Source organism: Musca autumnalis, unplaced genomic scaffold, assembly GCF_047663935.1.
Source record: "Musca autumnalis isolate F117 unplaced genomic scaffold, ASM4766393v1 scaffold_3, whole genome shotgun sequence".
NCBI lineage: Eukaryota > Metazoa > Arthropoda > Insecta > Diptera > Muscidae > Musca > Musca autumnalis.
This window is the reverse complement of record NW_027411866.1, coordinates 12,109,136-12,131,828: the sequence shown is the minus strand read 5'-3', so window position 1 is coordinate 12,131,828 and position 22,693 is coordinate 12,109,136. Positions and strand designations below refer to the sequence as shown.

General features: G+C 30.5%; 1 protein-coding gene across 2 annotated transcripts in view; it reads left to right on the top strand.

Moving 5' to 3' along the window:
- The window catches only part of tyn (trynity), a 152,907-nt gene extending 130,815 nt beyond the window's left edge, over nucleotides 1–22,092 (top strand). The window contains exons 3-9 of one of the 2 annotated variants that reach the window (XM_073979303.1): nucleotides 10,587–11,778; nucleotides 14,465–14,640; nucleotides 14,702–14,975; nucleotides 15,047–15,341; nucleotides 15,411–15,529; nucleotides 15,606–15,757; nucleotides 21,542–22,092. In XM_073979303.1, the coding sequence (XP_073835404.1) occupies nucleotides 10,587–11,778; nucleotides 14,465–14,640; nucleotides 14,702–14,975; nucleotides 15,047–15,341; nucleotides 15,411–15,529; nucleotides 15,606–15,757 (2,208 nt within the window). In that variant the 3' untranslated portion in view covers nucleotides 21,542–22,092. Of the gene's footprint in view, nucleotides 1–10,586; nucleotides 11,779–14,464; nucleotides 14,641–14,701; nucleotides 14,976–15,046; nucleotides 15,342–15,410; nucleotides 15,530–15,605; nucleotides 17,242–21,541 lie in introns of those variants that run through there. The other variant, XM_073979302.1, reaches the window with a different exon arrangement.
- Nucleotides 22,093–22,693: the final 601 nt, after the last annotated feature.

The window sequence follows — 22,693 nt, the reverse complement described above, 5'->3', positions numbered from 1 at the left end:
GCTATTGCTTTTGGTGAAAATAGGTTCAGATTTGGATATAGCTCCCATATAAATTTTCGCCCGATTTCACGTAGTTGCTGCACCAAACACGCTATATACGTCCAATTTTGATGAAATTTTGAAGGTGTGATTGAATTCGGTCTACAAATAAGTGTGCCGGTTCAGATTTGGATATAGCTCCTACATACATATATTTTCAGGCGATTTCACGTATTTTCAGTACCAAACACGCTAAATATGTCCGATTTCGATGACATTTGGAATGTGTGACTGAATTGGGCCTAGAAGTAAGTGTACCAAATTATATCAAAATCGGTTCAGAATTGGATATAGCGCCCATATATATTTTCGGCCGATTTCACGTATTTTCTGTACCAAACACGATATATATTTCCGATTTCGGTTAAATTAGGAATGTGTGACTGAATTCGGTCTAGAAATAAATGTACCAAATTATATCGAAATCAGTTCAGATTTGAATATAGCTCCCATATATATTTTCGGCCGATTTCGCGTATTTGCTGCACCAAACACGCTATATAAGTCCAATTTCAATGATATTTGGAATGTGTGACTGAATTCGGTCTGGAAATAAATGTGCCAAATTATATCGAAATCGGTTAAGATCTGGATATAGCTCCGATTTGATTTTTACATATTCACAGTGGTGTAGGGTATCATATAGTCGGCCCCGCCCGACTTTGATTCCTTGCCTATTGGTTTAGTATTAAAACTTTACTTACTTACTTTTTTTGTTTTTACTTTTACATTCAAATATTAAAAAATATTTTTAATCATTAAAGTTTTGTTGTAATTTTCAATATTCTTTATTTTAATTTTAGTATTTAAACACTAAGCGAAATATAAAAAATTAAAATCAAAAATTAAAATTTTTTAAAATTTATATTAAAATTTAGTTTATTATATTTCTTTGGAAAAAATGCAATATTGATAAATATATTTTTTAGTATTCAAACGTTGGTATATATATTTTTTTTTGTTCTTTTATATTCAAATAGAAAAAAATATGTTCTAATTATTATAATATTCCAATTATTTAAAATTAAAATTACAATATTAATAAAATAATATAATATAATTAATAGAATAAAAATAAACATAAAGTGAAACATATTTGAAAAAAATATAATATTAATATATTTATTTTTTAGTATCTAAACATTGGTTTATATTTTTTATTATTTGATATTCAAATAAAAAACTGTGTTTTAATTATTTTAATTGATTTTAATTGTGTTACTAAAAATGCATGATTTATTTTATTTTTAAATATTTAAACATAAAACAACACAATAAACAAATATTTTTAATTGTTAAAATTTATTTTTTTTATCATAATATTTATTTAAAAAATATTTCTAATATTATTTTTTAGTTTTATATTTTTATTTTTCTATAGCTTTTATAGACCACTAAAAATAAAAAAAAATAATTATTAAAAGTTAGATCGTATTTTTTAATATTTTTGTTATTTATATATTATGTATTATATAAAAAAATAAATATTTACTTTTAAATATAAAATTGTAACAAATTTGAAATAATACACATATTTTTTTGTTATATTTTTTTAATTCGGTTTTTAAGTAGATTTTATATTGTAATTGTAATTATAATTATTGTAATTTTAAATATTGATCTGTTTTATTACTAGGTTAAGAATTTTTATTCTGATCATATGATTCTGTATTGTTTATCTTGTTATCTTTTTCTGTCTCTCATTTCTTGATGGTGTTTCTTTCTTCTAATATAGTATCTCTTCTACCTCCTTCCATAACAATATTCGATGTTATTTATCTCTTGTTGTAGTTTCACATATGTATGAAACAAAAGCTCAATTAAAGTACTCCAAGGAATTCTTATGAATTTCCATTTTTATAGGAAATCCACATCCTCCTACTGCCATTTTTCTTGCATTTCATACTCTTCCTTTGCTTCCATGGTTATGACTTGCATTTTTTTTCTTGTTAAATATTTAACCAATACAAATAAATAACAAAGTTAAATACAAGCAATGGCTTTTATTGCTTTGCCAAGCATTTCAGGAGGGTATCTCTTTCAATAATATATATTAAGGATAATTTGTTTTAATGTTATGACTTTAGCTATTTACGGCCTACTATGATAGGATGTTGTAGTAGAGGTAAAAAAAACTTGAGGAATTTCTTGTTTTCAAACCTTAAGGGCAATTTAATTGGCCTGCTATTGCTACAAAATCTTATATAAATAAGAAGAATGAGAGAGGGGGAGAGAGCGGTCAAAAAATACCTTAACACATTAATTAAATTGGCTAGTCACTTCACATTAAAGTGAAATATTGGTACATCATTGTAATTACTAAGACTCTTGCTAAGCAGAAATTTATTTTTGTGGACAATCCTTGTCTGCGATTCTACTGTGGAGAACACTTTAAACGTTTGGCCTCTATGATTGAAATTAGTTTAATATCTTGCCAGTGATTGTTATGTTAAAAAATTGCATAGTTTATTTATATATAAATACAATCCTAACAAGTTCTATTGTTTGAAATTGAATTCCATGATTACTTGTATTGCTGCTATAAATAACCACGCTTTTTCTTATCTCCTTGTCCCTTATTAATTGGTATGCTTTTGATGTCAGTAGACATTTGTTAAATGCCGCTTGCTGTGTCTATCCTCATTATTTTTGAGATTTCTGCATCTATTTATAAGTTTACATTGTGTTATGGTTCTTTGCTCAGCTTCCTCCTAGACTTTTTTTCCTAAACGCCTAAGACCATTTCTAGCTGTCATCATCACCTATCTCTATCTCTACTTGTATGTTGCTTGTTTTTTTTTTTGTTGTCTAGTGTTTCCCAGTTTCCCCCCAATGCAGGCAGCATGCATTCAGATGTCAGTTTGGTTTTAAAGATGTTAAACAAAACTTGTGGTGGTAAATGAAGAGAAGAAGAAACGAAAAAAACAACGTTCTTGGTCAATGCCGTTTTGTTACTCCTTTGTAGACTCCACATATAATTTATTGTATTTATAGTTTTAAGTAGTTGTCAAGATTTCTACTGTGTTGCTCTTTGTCTTTACAAAGCAACAGGTGTTAAATGACTTGATTGCAACACATAATTAGTATTAGAAATGAATAATGTATTCTGATTTACTATCAACAAGCCGACGATACAACGAAAAGCCAAAGAAAGCCGTAAACCATAAACCACAAATCATAGCTTTATATGGGAATTAAATAACAAGCAAATGGTTTATTATTAAAAAAATAAATACAGAATATATATTTTAATTAATATATTCTTATTTTTCTCAAAATAACGCTGTAGAAAAAAATTATATTTTAATTGCAATTATAATAAATTACAAAAGACATAAGAAACAAACGTATTTCATACTCTTTTACATTTTTGGGTTCCATAATGTCTACATTAGCTACGTCTGACCTCTAAAAAATATTCTATAAATAAAGAAATCTGTTTCAAGAAAAAAAAATTTCTTAGGGATTTTAAAAAATTTGATCAAATGTGGATTTAAAGATATCAAATATGGATTTATGAAGAAAATTTATCCGTATTGTTTAAAAAATATTCAAACGTGGATTTAAAAAATTCGAACTTGTATCAAAAGTGAAGTTTCAAAGAAAAAATTTTCAAACGCCGTTCTTAAGAATTCGTAAATGTGTTTTTAAGGATTTTTAAAACTTCAATTTTTGAAAAATAAAAATTCAAACGTGAATTTAAAAAAAATCAACATTGATTTTGTTAAAAACCATTTTTTTCAAAATTTGGTTTTTTAAGGAATTTTTTTTTTCAAACTTCGATTTTTTAAAGAATATTTTCAAACGAAGATTTATTAAAGAATTTTTTCTCGAACGAGGGTTTTAAAGAATTTATTTTTCAAAAGGGGATTTTTTGAAAAATATTTTAGGGTGAATTAAAAAAAATATTTTAACGTGGATTTATTAAAGAATTTATTTTTCAAAAGAGGTCTTTTTGAAACTTTTTTGAAAAAAAAAATTCAAGAGTGAATTAAAAAAAAACGGTAAGGAAAGGATCAAAGTCGGGCGGGGCCGACTATATGATACCCTACACCACTGTGAATATGTAAAATATAAATCGGAGCTATATCCAAATCCTAACCGATTTCGATATAATTTGGCACATTTATTTCCAGACCGAATTCAATCACACATTCAAAATATCAATAAAATCGGACTTATATAGCGTGTTTGGTGCAGCAAATACGCGAAATCGGCCGAAAATATATATGGGAGCTATATCCAAATCTGAACCGATTTCGATATAATTTGGCACATTTATTTCTAGACCGAATTCAGTCAAACATTCGAAATTTCAGCAAAATCGAACGTATATAGCGTGTTTGGTACAGAAAATACGTGAAATCGGCCGAAAATATATATGGGAGCTATATCCAAATCTGAACCGATTTCAATATAATTTGGCACACTTATTTCTTAACCGAATTCAGTCACACATTCCAAATTTCATCGAAATCGGAAATATATAGCGTGTTTGGTACAGAAAATACGTGAAATCGGCCGAAAATATATATGGGAGCTATATCCAAATCTGAACCGATTTCGATATAATTTGGCACACTTATTTTAAGACCAAATTCCGTAACATATTTAAAATTTCATCAAAATTGGACGTATATAGCGTGATTGGTGCAGCAAATACGTGAAATCGGGCGAAAATATATATAGGAGCTGTATTCAAATCTGAACCGATTTCAATATAATTTAGCACATTTATTTCTTGACCGAATTCAGTCACACATTCCAAATTTCATCAAAATTGGACGTATATAGCGTGATTGGTGCAGCAAATACGTGAAATCGGGCGAAAATATATATGGGAGCTATATCCAAATCTGAACCGATTTTCACCAAAAGCAATAGCGTTCTTCATATGGCAAAAAAAAATTGTAGTCCCCAATTTTCAGCTGAATCGGACAAAAAATGCGACCTGTACGTTGCGAACAAAAATACATGGACAGACGGACAGACGGACGGACATGCATAAATCAACTCAGAAAGTGATTATATGTATATCCCCAAAAGGAACTATGGGTCTATTTCGTTTCCTTTTGTATGTTATATACAAATGCACAAAGACATAATACCCCTTACCAGAGAGTGGTGTAGGGTATAAATATTCCAACGTGGATTTATTAAAGAATTTATTTTTCAAACGTGGATTTTTTAAAGACTTTTTTTTGAAAAAAGAATTCATGGGTTAATTAAAAATAAATATTCCAACGTGGATTTATTAAAGAAAATCTTTTTCAATTCAAATTCCTTTTAAATATTTTTTTTTAAATACGGACTTTTAAGGAAGATTTTTTAAACCTTGCTAAACAAATGTTTTTTCAAACCTGAATTTTTGTAATGCCAAATTATTCAAATTGGTAATTTTTAAACATGAATTTTTTAAATATTTTTTTTCATAGAGATTTAAAAAAGTTCAAACGTGTATTTGAACAAAATTCAATCATGGATTAAAAAGTTGAAACGTGGCTTTATATAAAATTCAAACGTGGATTAAAAAATATGGATATTTTAAAGAATTATTTTTCATAGAGATTTCAAAATAATTTCTAACGTGGTTTAAATCAAATCGTTAAATTTAATCAAACGTGAAGTTTTTAAAGAAATTTTTGTTTTACAAAAATTCAAATTGGGTTTTTTGAATGCAATTTTTTCAAACGTTGACTTTTTTGTGAACAAAATTTCAAACGTGGATCATTTGAAACAAATTTTCAAGCTCGGATTTTGAAAAGAATTTCCAACGTGGATTTATTAAAAAAAATCTTTTTCAATTCAAATTTTTTAAAAACTTTTTTTTCAAAAATTTACTTTTTAAGGAATTTTTTTAGCTTGGGTTTTGTGAAGAAGTTCTTTTCCAATCGAAATTTACTTAAACAAAATTTTTATTTAAGTAAATTTTGAATTGAAAAGATTTTCTTCAAAAAATCCAAGTTAAAAAAAAAAATTCATTAAAAAGCAAATTTTTGAAAAAAAAGTTTTTAAAAAATTTGAATTGGAAAAGATTTTTTTAATAAATCCACAACAAAATTTTTGTTTAAGTAAATTTTGAATTGAAAAGATTTTCTTCAAAAAATCCAAGTTAAAAAAAATTCCTTAAAAAGTCAATTTTTGAAAAAAAGTTTTTAAAAAATTTGAATTGGAAAAGATTTTTGTAATAAATCCACGTTTGTAAAGAAAATTTTCTTAAACTAGGAAATTTTAAAGAAAATTTTTTAAAACTTGAATTTTTAAACAAAATTTTTTCAAACATGGATTTTATTTTGTAGACATTTGTTTTCTAAATGTGGATTTATTTAAGGAAAATTATTCAAACTTGGATCTATTTTAAGAATTTTTTAATGTGTATTTATTTTAAGAAAAAAATTTCAAACTCGAATTTTTAAAGAATTTTTGAAACGCGCATTTTGTAAAGAATTTTTTAACGTAAAAATTCTACAGAAAATAAATTTAATTAAAAAATTAATTTTTTAAAAAAGACATTTTTAAATTTGGTTTTTTAAAAAAAAAAAATTCAAACTTGCATATATAAAGAAAAAGTTTCAAACAATTTAGGGGGAGTACCCTTGGCCGTCCCCATACTATATTGATGATGTAAAACTGCATTATCTGAAGCGAATAACCTTCCCTAATTATAATTTTTTTAACTTCAATACATAGTTGCACCTCCCATTATATTTTTGGAGGCTCAACCACGACCAGGATTTCAAAAAAAAAACACTTGTTCCACATTCTTTAACCGTTCGGTTTCTTATTTAGTTTTTATTTATTTTCTTTGATGTTAACTCCCATTACATTTTCGAAAACATACACAGACTCAACAGCAACAACAACAACAGTGAAATCTCATTTCAATCACTAAAATGCTGGAAAGAAAATGCAAAATTAGCTTATGAACTCAAGCATAAACTATTTTATGGTACAATAACTTTTTAGATAGATAGATAACCAGAGCTCATTTTAATACTGACACAACGACGCTAAGGAAATATACGCCTAAGTGTCTCAATTGTAATGATAATGGTAAAACAATTCTAGGAAAATATAAATAAACAATAAAACAAACAACAACAATGAAATCAAAATAATTGTATCCCAGAGAGAATAGCTAGGTGAATATACAAAAAAAAATATCTGCTAACCGTTGTTGATATAGAATGAATGATACCGTTTATGTGTTTGTGTATATGGAGCTTGTAACATGATAAGGTTTAGCTAGGAACGGGTTACAATTTTGTTACGCTATTCTTGCGTATAATTGCTGGCATTTTGTTTAACAATCATAAATAAGGGCAATGATATGGGAGGAAATCTACATATGAAGAAGGAGACGATGATATGTTAACAACATGCTTAGATATTTATTTAAATGTGATTTAAGGGGCCTAAAAAACCTTAGCTGATAATAAACTTCCTCCAGGAGAAACGAAGTGGTCGAAATTGCCGAAAAATAAGGAGCTTCCCTTTGAAAAATACAAAAGACATAAGCAACATACTTGATTTATTGATTATGAGTGAGATGAGAAAGAGAAATTGTTATTATATGAGAATTTCTCATTATAATGAGAAAATATACTTCATTGTGAGTATTCCCAATAAGACTTAAGCAACATACTTCATGTACATATTTATTATGTGTGAATTTGGTTAATTCTCTGAGATTACACTCAATTAGACTTAAGAAACAAACTTGGTTCTGTGATTATCTGTGAGTAATGAGATGGGAATTTGAATTTATTCGGCGATTTTAAGATAGAATTGATCAAAATGTTTGCATATTATTAAAGGTCAAGGAATATTTCCTTCAATTTAATATTTCCTGCTTTCCTTCAACTTCTTTAACAAAAGTTATATGTTCATACACCCCCTCTCTTTTACAAAAAAAAAAAACACATAAACTTCCTAACCTTTCCGCCATGTTACAATAATACTGACCCTTTGGCTTGAACTTTTTGTTGAAGTGTCAAGATTTTCTATTGTTCTTCACGAAAAGGCCATAGACATTTTTGCAACCACTTGGTTGTAACAACAGATGATCGGTGTGGCGACAATGTAACCAACCAAAGATAGGAACAAAGACTAGAGAAGTTAAGCAAAAAGCACAAAAAACATGGTGTAAACGAAAAAAAAATATTGCCGGAAGGCCAGTAAATGACAGTGATATGAACAGTAAAGTAAAGCTATGCAAAAGGAAGAGAAAAAATGCTAAAATGCTGTATATTTGACCATCTGACGGTTCTTCTAGACTTTTACTTGGCTTGCAATTTGCCAAGTTAAAAAAGCCACACATTCTTGCAGTGCAGTTGTTGTGCCATTCATTATTATGTTGAAGTTTCATTGTTTGCTGTTTGTTGTCATTGTTGCTGTTCTTTGGCATATAATAATATACAATGTTGCGGTTTTAATAATTTGTTTTTCTGTAACGGCTAAATTTCTTGGTATTTTCTTAGAAATAACGTTTTCTTTTTTGCGGCACCAAGAGATTTAAGAAACAAATTGAATCAAAGATCTTTTAATATATCACGAAAATAAAAATTTTCCTTCATGGAATTTATTAAATGGGACATTTTTTGAAATATCCCTGAAATCATAAATTTCCATTAATGGCAAATTATTTAAAAAGGGAAATTTTCATTTTTTAACGTTCATAAGATTATGTTTATCGTGTAGAATCTTAAGCCCAAAGAATTTTTAAAATATCTCCAAAAACAAAAATTTCCCATAATGGGAAATTTTTTTCTAATAAGGGAAATTTTCAATTTTTTGATATGATATGTCTATGTTTATCGTGTAGATTCTTAAACTGAAAGAATTTTCAAAATACCTCCAAAAACAAAAATTTCCCTAAATGGGAAATTTTTTGCAAAAGGGAAATTTTCTTTTTTTGGATATGATATGACTATGTTTATTGTGTAGATTCTTAAACTGAAAGAATTTTCAAAATATCTCAAAAAACAAAAAATTCCCTTAATGGGAAATTTTTTCCAATAAGGGAAATTTTCAATTCTTTGATATTATATGTCTATGCTTATCGTGTAGATTCCTAAACTGAAAGAATTTTCAAAATATCTCCAAAAACAAAAATTTCCCTTAATGGGAAATTTTTTCTAATAAGGGAAATTTTAAATTTTTTGATATGATATGTCTGTGTTTATCCTGTAGATTCTTAAAATAAAGGAATTTTTAAAATATCCCCAAAAACAAAAATTTCCCTAAATGGGAAATTTTTTGCAAAAGGGAAATTTTAATTTTTTGAATATGATATGAATATGTTTATTGTGTAGATTCTTAAAATAAAGGAGTTTTTAAAATATCTCCAAAAACAAAAATTTCCCTTAATGGGAAATTTTTTCTAATAAGGGAAATTTTAAATTTTTTTATATGATATGTCTGTGTTTATCCTGTAGATTCTTAAAATAAAGGAATTTTTAAAATAGCCCCAAAAACAAAAATTTCCCTAAATGGGAAATTTTTTGTAAAAGGGATATTTTAATTTTTTGAATATGATATAACTATGTTTATTGTGTAGATTCTTAAACTGAAAGAATTTTCAAAATATCTCAAAGAACCAAAATTTCCCTTAATGGGAAATTTTTTCCAATAGGGGAATTTTCAATTCTTTGATATGATATATCTATGTTTATTGTGTAGATTCTTAAAGTGAAAGAATTTTCAAAATATCTCCAAAAACAAAAATTTCCCTTAATGGGAAATTTTTTTCTAATAAGGGAAATTTTCATTTTTTGTGTTCATAAGATTATGTTTATTGTGTAAATTCTTAAACAAAAAAAATTTTAAAATATCTCTAAAAACAAAAATTTTCCTTAGGGGGAAATTTTCATCGAATAGGGAAATTTTTATTTTTGGCTTTCAATAGATTCTGATTATCGTGTGGATTCTTAAATTAAAATAATTTTTAAAATATCTCCAAAAACAAAAATATCCCTTTATGGGAAATTTTTTTTGAATAAGGGAAATTTTCATTTTTTTTATATGATATGTCTACGTTTATTGTGTAGATTCTTCAACAAAAAGAATTTCCAAGATGTCACCAAAAACAAAAATTTCCCTTAATGGGAAATTTTTTGCCCAAAGGGAAATTATCAATATTTTATGTTCATAATATTAAGGTTATCGTGTAAATTCTTAAACCCAAATAATTTGTAAGATATGTCCTAAAACAAAAATTTCCCTTAATGGGAAATTTGTTGCAAAATTTTTCCTTAATGGGATTTTTTACAAAAAGGGAAATTTTCCAATTCTTAAACCAAAAAAAATGTTTAAATATCCCAAAAAAGGGGAATTTCCTACCCGGACAAATGTTTCCAAAAGGGAATTTTTGTCTAAATTAGTCAAATTTTCAAAATTTCCCCGAAAACATAAATTTTCATTAGCAGCATTTTTTCCAATTTTTTCCATTTTTCATAAAAAAACTAAATAATTTTTTTCCATAATTCCCCCTCATAATTTACATTTTTAATTAACAAAATTCTCCTTTCCCCTCTTTCTCTTTACAGATGCGACTGAATTCCTCCAAACAACAACAACAAGAAGCAAAGAAACAGCACCAACGCCAACACCACAGTATCTCGTCTAGCATCATGAGTTCCACCACCAGTACCACTACCAGTATTGTCATAGCCACATGCATACTCCTCATAGCATTGCCCTCACCCACTGCAGGTCGGATGGCCTTTGAAAAGCTGACAGATTATGATTTTGCCGGTACCACCTATTACAGTGTTAAGAATCTATCGCTCTACGAATGTCAAGGTTGGTGTCGTGAGGAAGCCGATTGTCAAGCTGCTGCCTTTAGTTTTGTGGTAAATCCCCTGTCGCCCTCGCAAGAGACCCACTGCCAACTACAAAATGATTCCTCTGCCCACAATCCCTCGGCAGCACCACAACGTTCCGCAAACATGTATTACATGGTGAAATTACAGTTACGCAGTGAAAATGTCTGTCACCGGCCATGGTCCTTTGAACGTGTCCCCAACAAAGTGATCCGCGGCAATGATAACGCCTTAATCTATACCAGTACCAAGGAAGCTTGTCTCTCGGCCTGTTTGAATGAAAAACGTTTCGTGTGCCGTTCCGTGGAATATGATTACAACAGCATGAAGTGTGTCCTTTCCGATGCCGATAGACGTAGTGGTGGACAATTTGTTCAATTGGCCGATGCCCAGGGTACAGATTATTTTGAAAATTTGTGTTTGAAAGCAAATCAAGCCTGTAAATCCACACGTTCCTTTGCCAATGCCCGTGTGGGAGTTTCCGAAGAAAAGGTTGCCCAATATGTTGGTCTCCACTACTATACCGATAAGGAACTGCAAGTTACTTCAGAATCTGCCTGCCGTTTGGCCTGTGAAATTGAATCGGAATTCTTGTGCCGTTCCTTTTTGTATTTGGGTCAACCCCAGGGAGCTCAGTACAATTGCCGCCTTTATCATTTGGATCACAAGACCTTGCCTGATGGTCCCTCAACCTATTTGAATCATGAACGTCCCTTGATCGATCACGGTGAACCTATTGGACAATATTTTGAAAATATTTGTGATAAATCGGCTGCATCGGCAATTTCTACCAGTCCTGGACCAGTGGACCAACAAATGGACCAACAACCAATACAAGTGGGTATTGAAGAAGATCCCGCCTTGAATATTACCCGTAATGATGTGAATTGCGATAAGACCGGTACCTGTTATGATGGTGAGTGGAAAATGAAGAAAAATTCTATAGTCAAGGGGGCTAGGGGTAGAATAGAAGACCTCTATAGGGGTCTTCTGTAGAAAAGGAAAACTCTGTAGGGATCTTCTGTAAAATACCTCTGTAGGTGAATTCTTTAAAAGACCTCCGATGGGGTCTTCTATAGAATAGAAGACCTCCGCATGGGTCTTCTATAGAATAAAAGACCTCCAAAGGGGTCTTCTATGAAATATAAGACCTCCGTTGGAGTCTTCTATAGAATAGGAGACGTCCGTTGGAGTCTCCTATAGAATAGAAGACGTCCGTTGGAGTCTTCTATAGAATAGAAGACGTCCGTTGGAGTCTTCTATAGAATAGAAGACCTCAGTAGGGGTCTTCTGTAGAATAGAAGACCTCTGTTGGTCTCTTTTATATAATAGAAGACTTCCGTTGGAGTCTTCTATAGAATAGAAGACCTCTGTAGGAGTCTTCTATAGAATTGAAGACCTTCGTTGGAGTCTTCTATAGAATAGAAGACCTCCGATGGGGTCTTCTATACAATAAAAGACCTCCGCATGGGTCTTCTATAGAATAGAAGACCTCCGTAGAAGTCTTCTCTAGAATATAAGACCTCCGTCTATAGAATATAAGGCCTCCGTTGGAGTCTTCTATAGAATAGAAGACCTCCGTTGGTCTCTTTTATTTAATAGAAGACCTCCGTTGGAGTCTTCTATAGAATAGAATACCTTCGATGGAGTCTTATATAGAATAGAACATCTCCGTAGGAGTCTTCTACAGAATAGAAGACCTCCGTAGGAGTCTTCTATAGAATAGAAGACCTCTGTAGGAGTCTTCTATAGAATAGAAGACCTCCGTAGGAGTCTTCTATAGAATAGAAGACCTTCGTTGGAGTCTTCTATAGAATAGACGACCTCCGTAGGAGTCTTCTATAGAATATAAGACCTCTGTAGGGATATTTTATAGAACAGAAGATCTTAATTAGAGTCTTCTATAGAATAGAAGACCTCAGTAGGGTTCTTCTGTAGAATAGAAGATCTCCGTTGGGGTCTTCTGTAGAATAGAAGATCTCCGTAGGGGTCTTCTGTAGAATATAAGACCTCTGTAGGGATCTTTTATAGAACAGAAGATCTTAATTAGAGTCTTCTATAGAATAGAAGACCTCCGTAGAAATCTTCTATAGAATAGAGGACCTCCGTAGGGGTCTTCTATAGAATAGAAGACCTCCGTAGGGATCTTCTATAGAATAGAAGACCTCCGTAGGGATCTTCTATAGAATAGAAGACCTCCGTAGGAGTCTTCTATTTAATAAAAGACCTCCGAAGAGGTCTTCTATAGAATAGAGGACCTCCGTAGGGGTCTTCTATAGAACAGAGGACCTCCGTAGTAGTCTTTTATAGAATAGAAGACCTCCGTTGGAGTCTTCTACGGAATAGAAGACCTCCGTAGGAGTCTTCTACGGAATAGAAGACCTCCGTAGGAGTCTTCTACGGAATAGAAGACCTCCGTAGGAGTCTTCTATAGAATAGAGGACCTCCGTAAGGGTATTCTATAGCATAGAAGACCTCCGTAGGGGTCTTCTATAGAATAGAAGACCTCCGTTGGAGTCTTCTATAGAATAGAAGACCTCCGTAAGAGTCTTCTATAGAATAGAAGTCTCCGTAAGAGTCTTCTATAGAATAGAAGACCTCCGCATGGGTCTTCTATAGAATAAAAGACCTCCGCATGGGTCTTCTATAGAATAAAAGACATCCAAAGGGGTCTTCTATAGAATAAAAGACCTCCGAAGGGGTCTTCTATGAAATATAAGACCTCCGTTGGAGTCTTCTATAGAATAGAAGACTTCCGTTGGAGTCTTCTACGGAATAGAAGACCTCTGTAGGGGTCTTCTATAGAATAGAAGGCCTCCGTAGGGGTCTTCTATAAAATAGAAGACCTCCGCAGGGGTCTTCTATAAAATAGAAGACTTCCGTTGGAGTCTTCTACGGAATAGAAGACCTCCGTTGGAGTCTTCTATAGAATAGAAGACCTCCGTTGGAGTCTTCTATAGAATAGGAGACCTCCGCAGGGATCTTCTATTGAATAGAAGACCTCCGTAGGGGTCTTCTATAGAATAGAAGACCTCCGTAGAAGTCTTCTATAGAATACAAGACCTCCGTAGAAGTCTTCTATAGAATACAAGACCTCCGTAGAAGTCTTCTATAGAATAAAACACCTCCGAAGGGGTCTTCTATAGAATAGAAGACCTCCGTAGAAGTCTTCTATAGAATACAAGACCTCCGTAGAAGTCTTCTATAGAATAGAAGACCTGCGTTGGAGTCTTCTATAGAATAGAAAACCTCCTTTGGAGTCTTCTATAGCATAGAAGACCTCCGTAGGGGTCTTCTTTAGCATAGAAGACCTCCGTAGGGGTCTTCTATAGAATAAAAGACCTCCATAGGGGTCTTCTATAGAATAGAAGACTACCGTAGGGGTCTTCTATAGAATAGAAGACCTCCGTAGGGGTCTTCTGTAGAAAGTAAGACCTCTGTAGGGGTCTTCTGTAGAATATAAGACCTCTATAGGGATCTTCTATAGAACAGAAGACCTCCGTAGGTGTATTCAATAGATTCAATAGAAGACCTCCTTATTATTTACCTTGATTTTTTTCTAAATTTTTCTTTCTTTTTCAATCTCTCTCTTTCTCCCTTAGTCTCCGTCCACTGCAAGGATACCCGCATTGCTGTCCAAGTCCGCACCAACAAACCATTCAATGGTCGTATCTATGCCTTGGGTCGTTCTGAAACCTGTAACATTGATGTCATCAATTCCGATTCATTCCGTTTGGATTTGACCATGGCTGGCCAGGATTGTAATACACAAAGTGTGGTAAGTTTGACAATAACCCCACGTTCCGAGGAGGTTTTTTTTCTAATTTTTGTCGTTTCAGACCGGTGTCTATTCGAATACTGTTGTGCTGCAACATCACAGCGTTGTCATGACCAAGGCCGATAAAATCTACAAGGTCAAGTGTACCTATGACATGAGCTCGAAGAACATTACCTTCGGCATGATGCCCATACGTGATCCTGAAATGATTCACATCAATTCCTCACCTGAAGCTCCACCACCAAGAATTCGCATTTTGGATACCCGTCAACGTGAAGTTGAGACTGTGCGCATTGGTGATCGTTTGAACTTCCGTATTGAAATACCCGAAGATAGTAAGTGGAAGTTACGAAGATGTTTGGGGAAAGAGGAAATTGATTGATTTTACTTTTTTGTTTTCCTAAAGCTCCCTATGGTATTTTTGCCCGTTCCTGTGTGGCCATGGCCAAGGATGCCCGTACCAGCTTTAAAATCATTGATGATGATGGTTGTCCCACCGATCCCACAATCTTCCCCGGTTTCACTGCCGATGGCAATGCCTTGCAATCCACCTATGAAGCCTTCAGATTCACCGAAAGTTATGGTGTCATCTTCCAGTGTAATGTCAAATATTGTTTGGGCCCTTGTGAGCCAGCTGTGTGTGAATGGAACATGGAATCGTTTGAAAGCTTGGGCAGAAGACGTCGTCGTTCCGTGGAAAGGTAAGTTTGAAACCATGGGTTTTCGGTAGCTTTTTAATTATTTTTTTTTCTACTTCCCCTTGTGACCAGCAATGAAACCAAGGAAGCCGATGAGGACATGAACATTTCCCAGGAAATTTTAGTCTTAGATTTCGGTGATGAAAAACGTGAATTCTTCAAATCCGATCCCAGCACAGACTTTGCTAAAGGTAGTTATTGAAAAAAGCTCCATGCTGTGCCAGTCTTAAGTTCAGCTGCTAATATTTCCTTTTTTAATTTTTATAGATAAGACTGTCACTATCATTGAACCCTGCCCCACTAAAACTTCCGTCTTGGCTTTGGCCGTAACCTGTGCTCTTATGATTTTATTGTATATTTCCACCTTGTTTGTGTACTATATGAAAAAATGGATGCAACCCCATAAGATTGTAGCATAAGTAAGTCCAATACGACACCAACCAACACCAATCAACCAACCACCACCTAGTGAAAGTAAAATAAAAGCAATAATCACTCAAAAACACACACATAGTTACACATGCCTACAAAAAAACAAAAACAGAATCATAGACACAGATACACACAAAAATATCCTAAATATTATGGTAATTAGTTTTTAAAATTTTAAAAGACAAAAGCCAAGCAAAACCGCCAACAAAAAATTCGAAGAAACTTCTTTTTTGCAAAGCAATGCCACCACACCCTACAGGTTTTACTTGGTTTTCGATATTTTTAGTTTAGTAAGCTTTTTTATAAATTTTATTATAAAACCAGCAACAAAAACAAAAGAGAACATACAACTTAAGCCTATGATGCAAGAACAAAACAAAAAGAAATTATCTTAAATTAAACACAACAAAAGCTAGTTGGAAAGCTTTGTAAGCAACGAAATGCTCAATGAAGCTTTCTGCTTAAATTTAACTTATATTTTCTTTATAACTTTTTTTCTTAAAAAAAATACTAAGAAGTAAGCTTTGGGGAAATTTCTGAAAGCTTTGAGGAAAGCTTGGAAATTATTTTGGTAGCATAGGAGGCTTTGAAGTCAAAGAAAATAAGACATTAATTTCATTAAAGTAAGGGAAGGCATAATAATACTTTAAAGGCAGGTAGGATCTAAAAGCTCCCGAGGAATAAATGTACTTTAGGCAGTCTAGAGTATTTAGAAATCACATAGGCAACATTTCCCTAAGGAGTTATATAGATTTTCTAGGACCATTTAAAGGAATTGTTATATCAACTTAAAAAGCTTTGTTTTCTTTGAAAGCTCAAAGGTATATACAAGTCCGCAAAAGTGTTGCTAAATGATCGTGGATTAAAAAAATCAAAAATTTCACAAGAAAACTTAAGCAAAAGTCACATAAAATTAAAAAAGCTTTTTATAAGCAAAAGCTCCAATGTGTAAAGTAGCCACAGCAAAGCTATTTACAAGCTTATCGCCTACTTATGGATTTTAACACCTAAAAGTAAACTAAACGTTTAGAAAAAGACACATCAACATGTAAATCTTAGGTAAGATCTAAAAGCTCCTGAGGAATAAATTTACTTTAGGCTGTCTAGAGTATTTAGAAATCACATAGGCAACACATCCCTAAGGTGTTATATCGATTTTCTAGGACCATTTCAAGGAATTGTTATATCATCTTCAAAAGCTTTATTTTCTTTGAAAGCTCAAAGGTATATACAAATCCGCAAAAGTGTTGCTAAATGTGCGTGCATTAAAAAAATCAAAATTTTCACAAGAAAAATTTAGCAAAAGTCGCATAAAATTAAAGAGGCTTTTTTATGAGCAAAAGCTCCAATGTGAAAAGTAGCCACAGCAAAGCTATTTACAAGCTTATCGTCGACTTATCGGTTTTAACACCTAAAAGTAAACTAAACGTTTAGAAAAAGACATGTAAAGCTTAACTATACTCAAAAGCTTTCAAGAATCAACAAAATCAATAAAACTTTTAATAACAAACATTTTACATTTTCTAAAGCAACTGTAGAAGTGAAATGTTATTTTTTTCACGGAAAAAGCGAAGTTTTGTCAAAAGCTCTATGGATTTTTTTGCTAGAAACATTTAAATTTAAATTAAACAAACGTCACATAGACTTATAAAAGTAAAAGCTCTATGGATTTTTTGCTAGAAACATTTAAATTAAACAAAAGTCACATAGACTTATAAAAGTAAAAGCTCCATGGATTTTTTTGCTAGAATCATTTAAATTTAAATTAAACAAAACTCACATAGGCTTAAAGAAGCAAATACTTCAATGTGTAAACTAGCCACAGCAAAGCCATTCGCAATTTTTTCGTCGACTTATGGATTTGTACATCTAAAAGTAAACTAAACTTTTAGAAAACGACACACCAACATGAAAAGCTAAACTTTACTCAAAAGCTTTAAAGAATCAACAAATCACCAAAACTTCTAATAACAAAAATTTTACATTTTATAGAGCAACTGAAAATGTGAAATGTTATTTTTTCATAGAAAAAGCGAAATTTTGCCAAAAGCTCTATGGATTTTTTGCTAGAAACATTTAACTTTAGTCCTGAAAAATTAAAAAAAAAACATTCGGGGGATATCTTCACTTAAAGCAATCGTTCCAACTGCAAGTTTTGCAAAAGCTCTGGGGAAAAAGTTTACTTTGAAAGCTCTGTAATATGGAAATGGAAATTTGAGCTTTTAAAAAGATTTGTTTTCGAAACTTTGTTTAAAAAAATAAAACAAAAATGGCACTTCCAATGAAAGCTGCAAAGTGTTATTTTCTCTTGGAAAAAGTGCAAGTTTACTTCAGCTCTGTAATATGGAAATGAAAATTTGAGCTTTTAAAAAGATTTGTTTTCGAAACTTTGTTAAAAAATGGCACTTCTAATGAAAGCTGCAAAGTGGGGAGCTGAAAATTATTTTCACTTGGAAAAAGTGCAAGTTTTGCAAAAGCTCTATGGATTTTTTTCCTAGAAACATTTAACTTTAGATGTGCAAAAAGCGGTCAAAGGATGTGATCAAATAAATCCAGCTGCAAGGTTTGCAAACGCTCTGGGGAAAAAGTTTACTTTGAAAGCTCTGTAATGTGGAAATGGAAATTTGAGCTTTTAAAAAGATTTGTTTTCAAACAAAAAAAAAATGCCACATTCAATGAAAGCTGCAAAGTGTGGAGCTAAATAAGTTACTTTCACTTGGAAAAAATGCAAGTTTTGCAAAAGCTCTATGGATTTTTTTCCTAGAAACATTTAACTTTAGATGTGCATGAGCGATCAAAGGATGTGATCAAATAAAACAATAGTTCCAGCTGCAAGTTTTGCAAAAGCTCTGCGGAAAATGTTTACTTCGAAAGCTCTGTAATATATTATTCTATGAAAATTTCACATTAAAAAAATACTAGATTTCATAAATTGCAAAAAATAGAAAAAAACCTTCACTATCAGTAAAAGCTGTAAAGTGTGGAGCTAAGTGTTTCAAGTTTTGCAAAAGCTTTGTGGATCTTTTTTACTAAAAACATTTATGTTTAGTCTTGAAAATTTTAAAAAAGCGACCTTCAATTGACGTCATCACTAAAAAAGATAATTCCAGCTGAAGATAAGACAAAAAGTGCAAGTTTTGCAAAAGCTCTATGGAAATTCATTTCTTTGAATGCTCCTTAATACACAATACTAAGGGAACTTGGCATTTGGAGAAGTTTTATTTTCACTTCAAATTCAATTTCAATTGCAAATAAAGTTAAAAAAAGCTACCGTATCTGTGAAAGCTCACAAGAATGAACTAATCGCAGTAGAAGGCGAATTAAACAGAATTAATAATCACTGGCAAAATCAACGATATCTGGAATTTGGATTTCACTTAGAAAATCTCAAAATTTGGCAAAAGCTCTCTAGAAAATACTTGCTTTGAAAGCTCTAGAGTGTTAAGTACATTAAGAGCTCATCATAAAATTACCCAAAATTACAAACAAAAAAGTTTACACAAAGATTTTTTTTCCAAAATTTCAATTATTTGCAAGAGCTTTTTTATGAAAAATGTCCCAAAGTTGAATGCTTCTGAAAAGCTCTATGGATATTATTTGCTTTGAATGCTCTGTAATAAGAAAACATTATTTTTTCAAAACTTTTAGAATCTTGCAGATTTTTTCCAAAATTTAAATTATTTGCAAGAGCTTTTTTTATGAAAAATGTCCCAAAGTTTAATGCTTCTGAAAATCTCTATGGGTATTATTTGCTTTGAAAGCTCTGTAATAAAGAAACGTTTTTTTTTTTCAAAACTTATAACATTTTGCAAAAGCTCTAATGAAAACAATTTCAGTGAAAGCTTTAGAATAAAACAATAGCCAAAATTTTGCAGATTTTTTCCAAAAATTTAATTATTTGCAGGAGCTTTTTTATGGAAAATGTCCCAAAGTTGAATGCTTCTGAAAAGCTCTATGGGTATTATTTGCTTTGAAAGCTCTGTAATAAAGAAACATTATTGTTTTTTTTTCAAAACTTGTAAAATTTTGCAAAAGCTCTAATGAAAACAATTTCAGTAAAAGCTTTAGAAAAAAACAATAGTCAAAATTTGGCAAAAGCTCTCTAGGAAATACATGCTTTAAAAGCTCTAGAGCGTTAAATTCATTGAAAACTCATCATATAATTACCCATTTTCAAACAAACAAAAAAGTTAACACAAAGATTTTTTTCAAAAATTTAAATTATTTGTAAGAGCTTTTTGGGTAATGTTTCTTTTAAGGCTTAGAAAACGTATATTTTTTATGAAAAATATTCTCAAAAGCTCTATGGGAATTATTTGCTTCGAAAGCTCTGTAACATAAAGAAATATTTTTTTCAAAAATTAGAAAATTTTTCAAAAGCTGTAATGAAAATAATTTCAGTAAAAGCTTCAGAACTTAAAAAATAGTCACCAGAACGCATTGAAATAATTTTAACAAGAAGAACAACCATATAATAATGAATTTGCAAAGAAATTTTGAAAGCTCTTCAAAAGCTCTGTGGGAATTATTTGCTTCAAAGGCTCTGTAACATATAGTTGTCGGGAAAGATGACTTAACAATTGCATTTCTTCAAAAATATTAAAATTTTGCAAAAGCTCTAATGAAAACAATTCCAACAAAAGCTTCAGAACATAAAATAATCAGTAGACAATATTCAAATATATTTGTAATGAAGGAAAATAATAATACAATTTGCCATTTTCAAAGTTGTTTGTAAGCTTCTTGAAAGTTAAAAGCTCTTAGAGAGCTCTTCGTTTTCAAAAAAAAATTTGAAAGCTTTTCAAAAGCTCTATGGGATTTGTTTGCTTTGAAGGCTCCGTAACATATATGTGTTCGGAAAGATGACTTAACAATTGCATTTCTTCAAAAATAGTAATATTTTGCAAAAGCTCTAATGAAAACAATTCCAACAAAAGCTTCAGAACATAAAATAATCAGTTGACAATATTCAGATATTTTATAAAGAAGGAAAACAATCATACAATTAGCCATTTTTCAAAGATGTGTTGTAAGCTTTTCGAAGTTAAAAGCTCTTAGAAAGCTCTGTGGGGGATGATTGCTTCGGAAGTTCCAACATATAATTCTGGGATAATTTGACCATACAAAGAGATTTTTTTCAAAAAGTTTGGAAATTTTTGCCAAAGCTTTAGTGAAAACAGTCTCTGTAAAAGCTTGAAAATATTTATACAATCACCACAAAACATTCAAACAATTTCTTAAACATCATACAATTAGCCATTCTTAAAGAAAAATGTTACAGTATAAAAAGCTTTTACAACTTTTTCAAAAATCTAAAGGATTTCCAAAAGTTTCAGAAGTCCAAAAATGCAAAAGCACCCTGGAAAATATTGCCTTCGAAAGCTCCGTAATATGATTCTAATTTAATATACTTTTTTTAAAATTTATGCTAAAGCTCCAATTAAAATAATTCCTTTGAAAGCTTCAGAATATAGAAAAATTAGCAGAAAGCTTTCGGTTCATAAGATATTGTTTAAAAAAAATATATATATATAATACATTTTATTACAGAATTTTCCGAAAGCTCCGTAATATGATTCTAATTTAATATATATTTTTTTAAAATTTATGCTAAAGCTCCAATAAAAATAATTCCTTTTAAAGCTTCAGAATATAGAAAAATTAGCAGAAAGCTTTCGGTTCATAAGATATTGTTTTAGAAGAAATTATAATACATTTTATTACAGAATTTGAGTGTAGAAAATCAATTATTTTTTATTTATTTTTTGCAGCTTTCACTTTTAAAAGCTTTTCTTGTGCTACACAAATTATGCCACGACTTCCACGGCACTTCTTTGCTAAAAGAAAATCGACCTAAAAGCTTACTTTATTTCACGAAAAAAACTAACCAAGCTTTATCTAAGCTTTTTATTCACAAAAAGCTAGCTAAAGTTTCCTCTCTCACTCTCTCCAAACAGGCCTTTAAATTAAAACTAATTTATTTATAAACTGCCTTGTATTTAAATAATCACTTTCTATGAAGTTTTAAAATTCAAACACACAAACACAACTTTTCATATATCATAAAAGTAAACAAAGCTCAAATTTTAAAACTTCCATAGAGACTGGTTACAAAGAACTACCTAAAAAACAAACTCTCTATCGAACAACAAACTATTTTATTTATTTATTTTACAAACTTTTTAAGACTCTAATTTATAAACAAAAAAAAACAAAAACAAACAAATCCACTCAAAGACAAAAATTAAAAATTATAATGGTATTTATTATTAATTTTTATAATAAAATATATATGTATTTTGTCGAGAATAAAAAAAACAAATATTTAACAAAAGAAAATTGTGCTTAATTTTTATTGCATTTAACAAAAAACAATGGAAGAAAACAATATTTAAAAATATTACATTTTTAGAATTTAAGTTTAAAATACACAAAATTAATAATGATAATAATGAAATAAAAAGAATCATTTTAATGCGCATTTATATAGCAAAAATTTTCAATTTAATTTTCCATAAGTTTAAAACAAAAATTAATTAAACAACATTTTTCTATTTAAATACATTTAATTTTTAGTTATTGTAAATAAGAAGAAGAATTTTGTGCAAATAAAACAAACGAAAATTTTTAATAATAATAAAACTGATTATTATTATAATAAAAGAAAAATAAAATATTTCTATTTGTTTTACTTTGGATAATTACAACAACAACAAAAACTATTTTGTAATAATTATAAAAATAAAATGCATTTAAAAATGAATTTCTAAATAAAAATTATATAAAAAAAGAGATTTCAATTTTGTTTTCTTGGTGCCGAAAAAAAACTTTAAATACGAAATTTTTCAATCTTCCCAGCAAAAATTCGCATCCATTAGTCATTATATAACCCATTACAAAGTAATCTAAACAAAAATAACTAC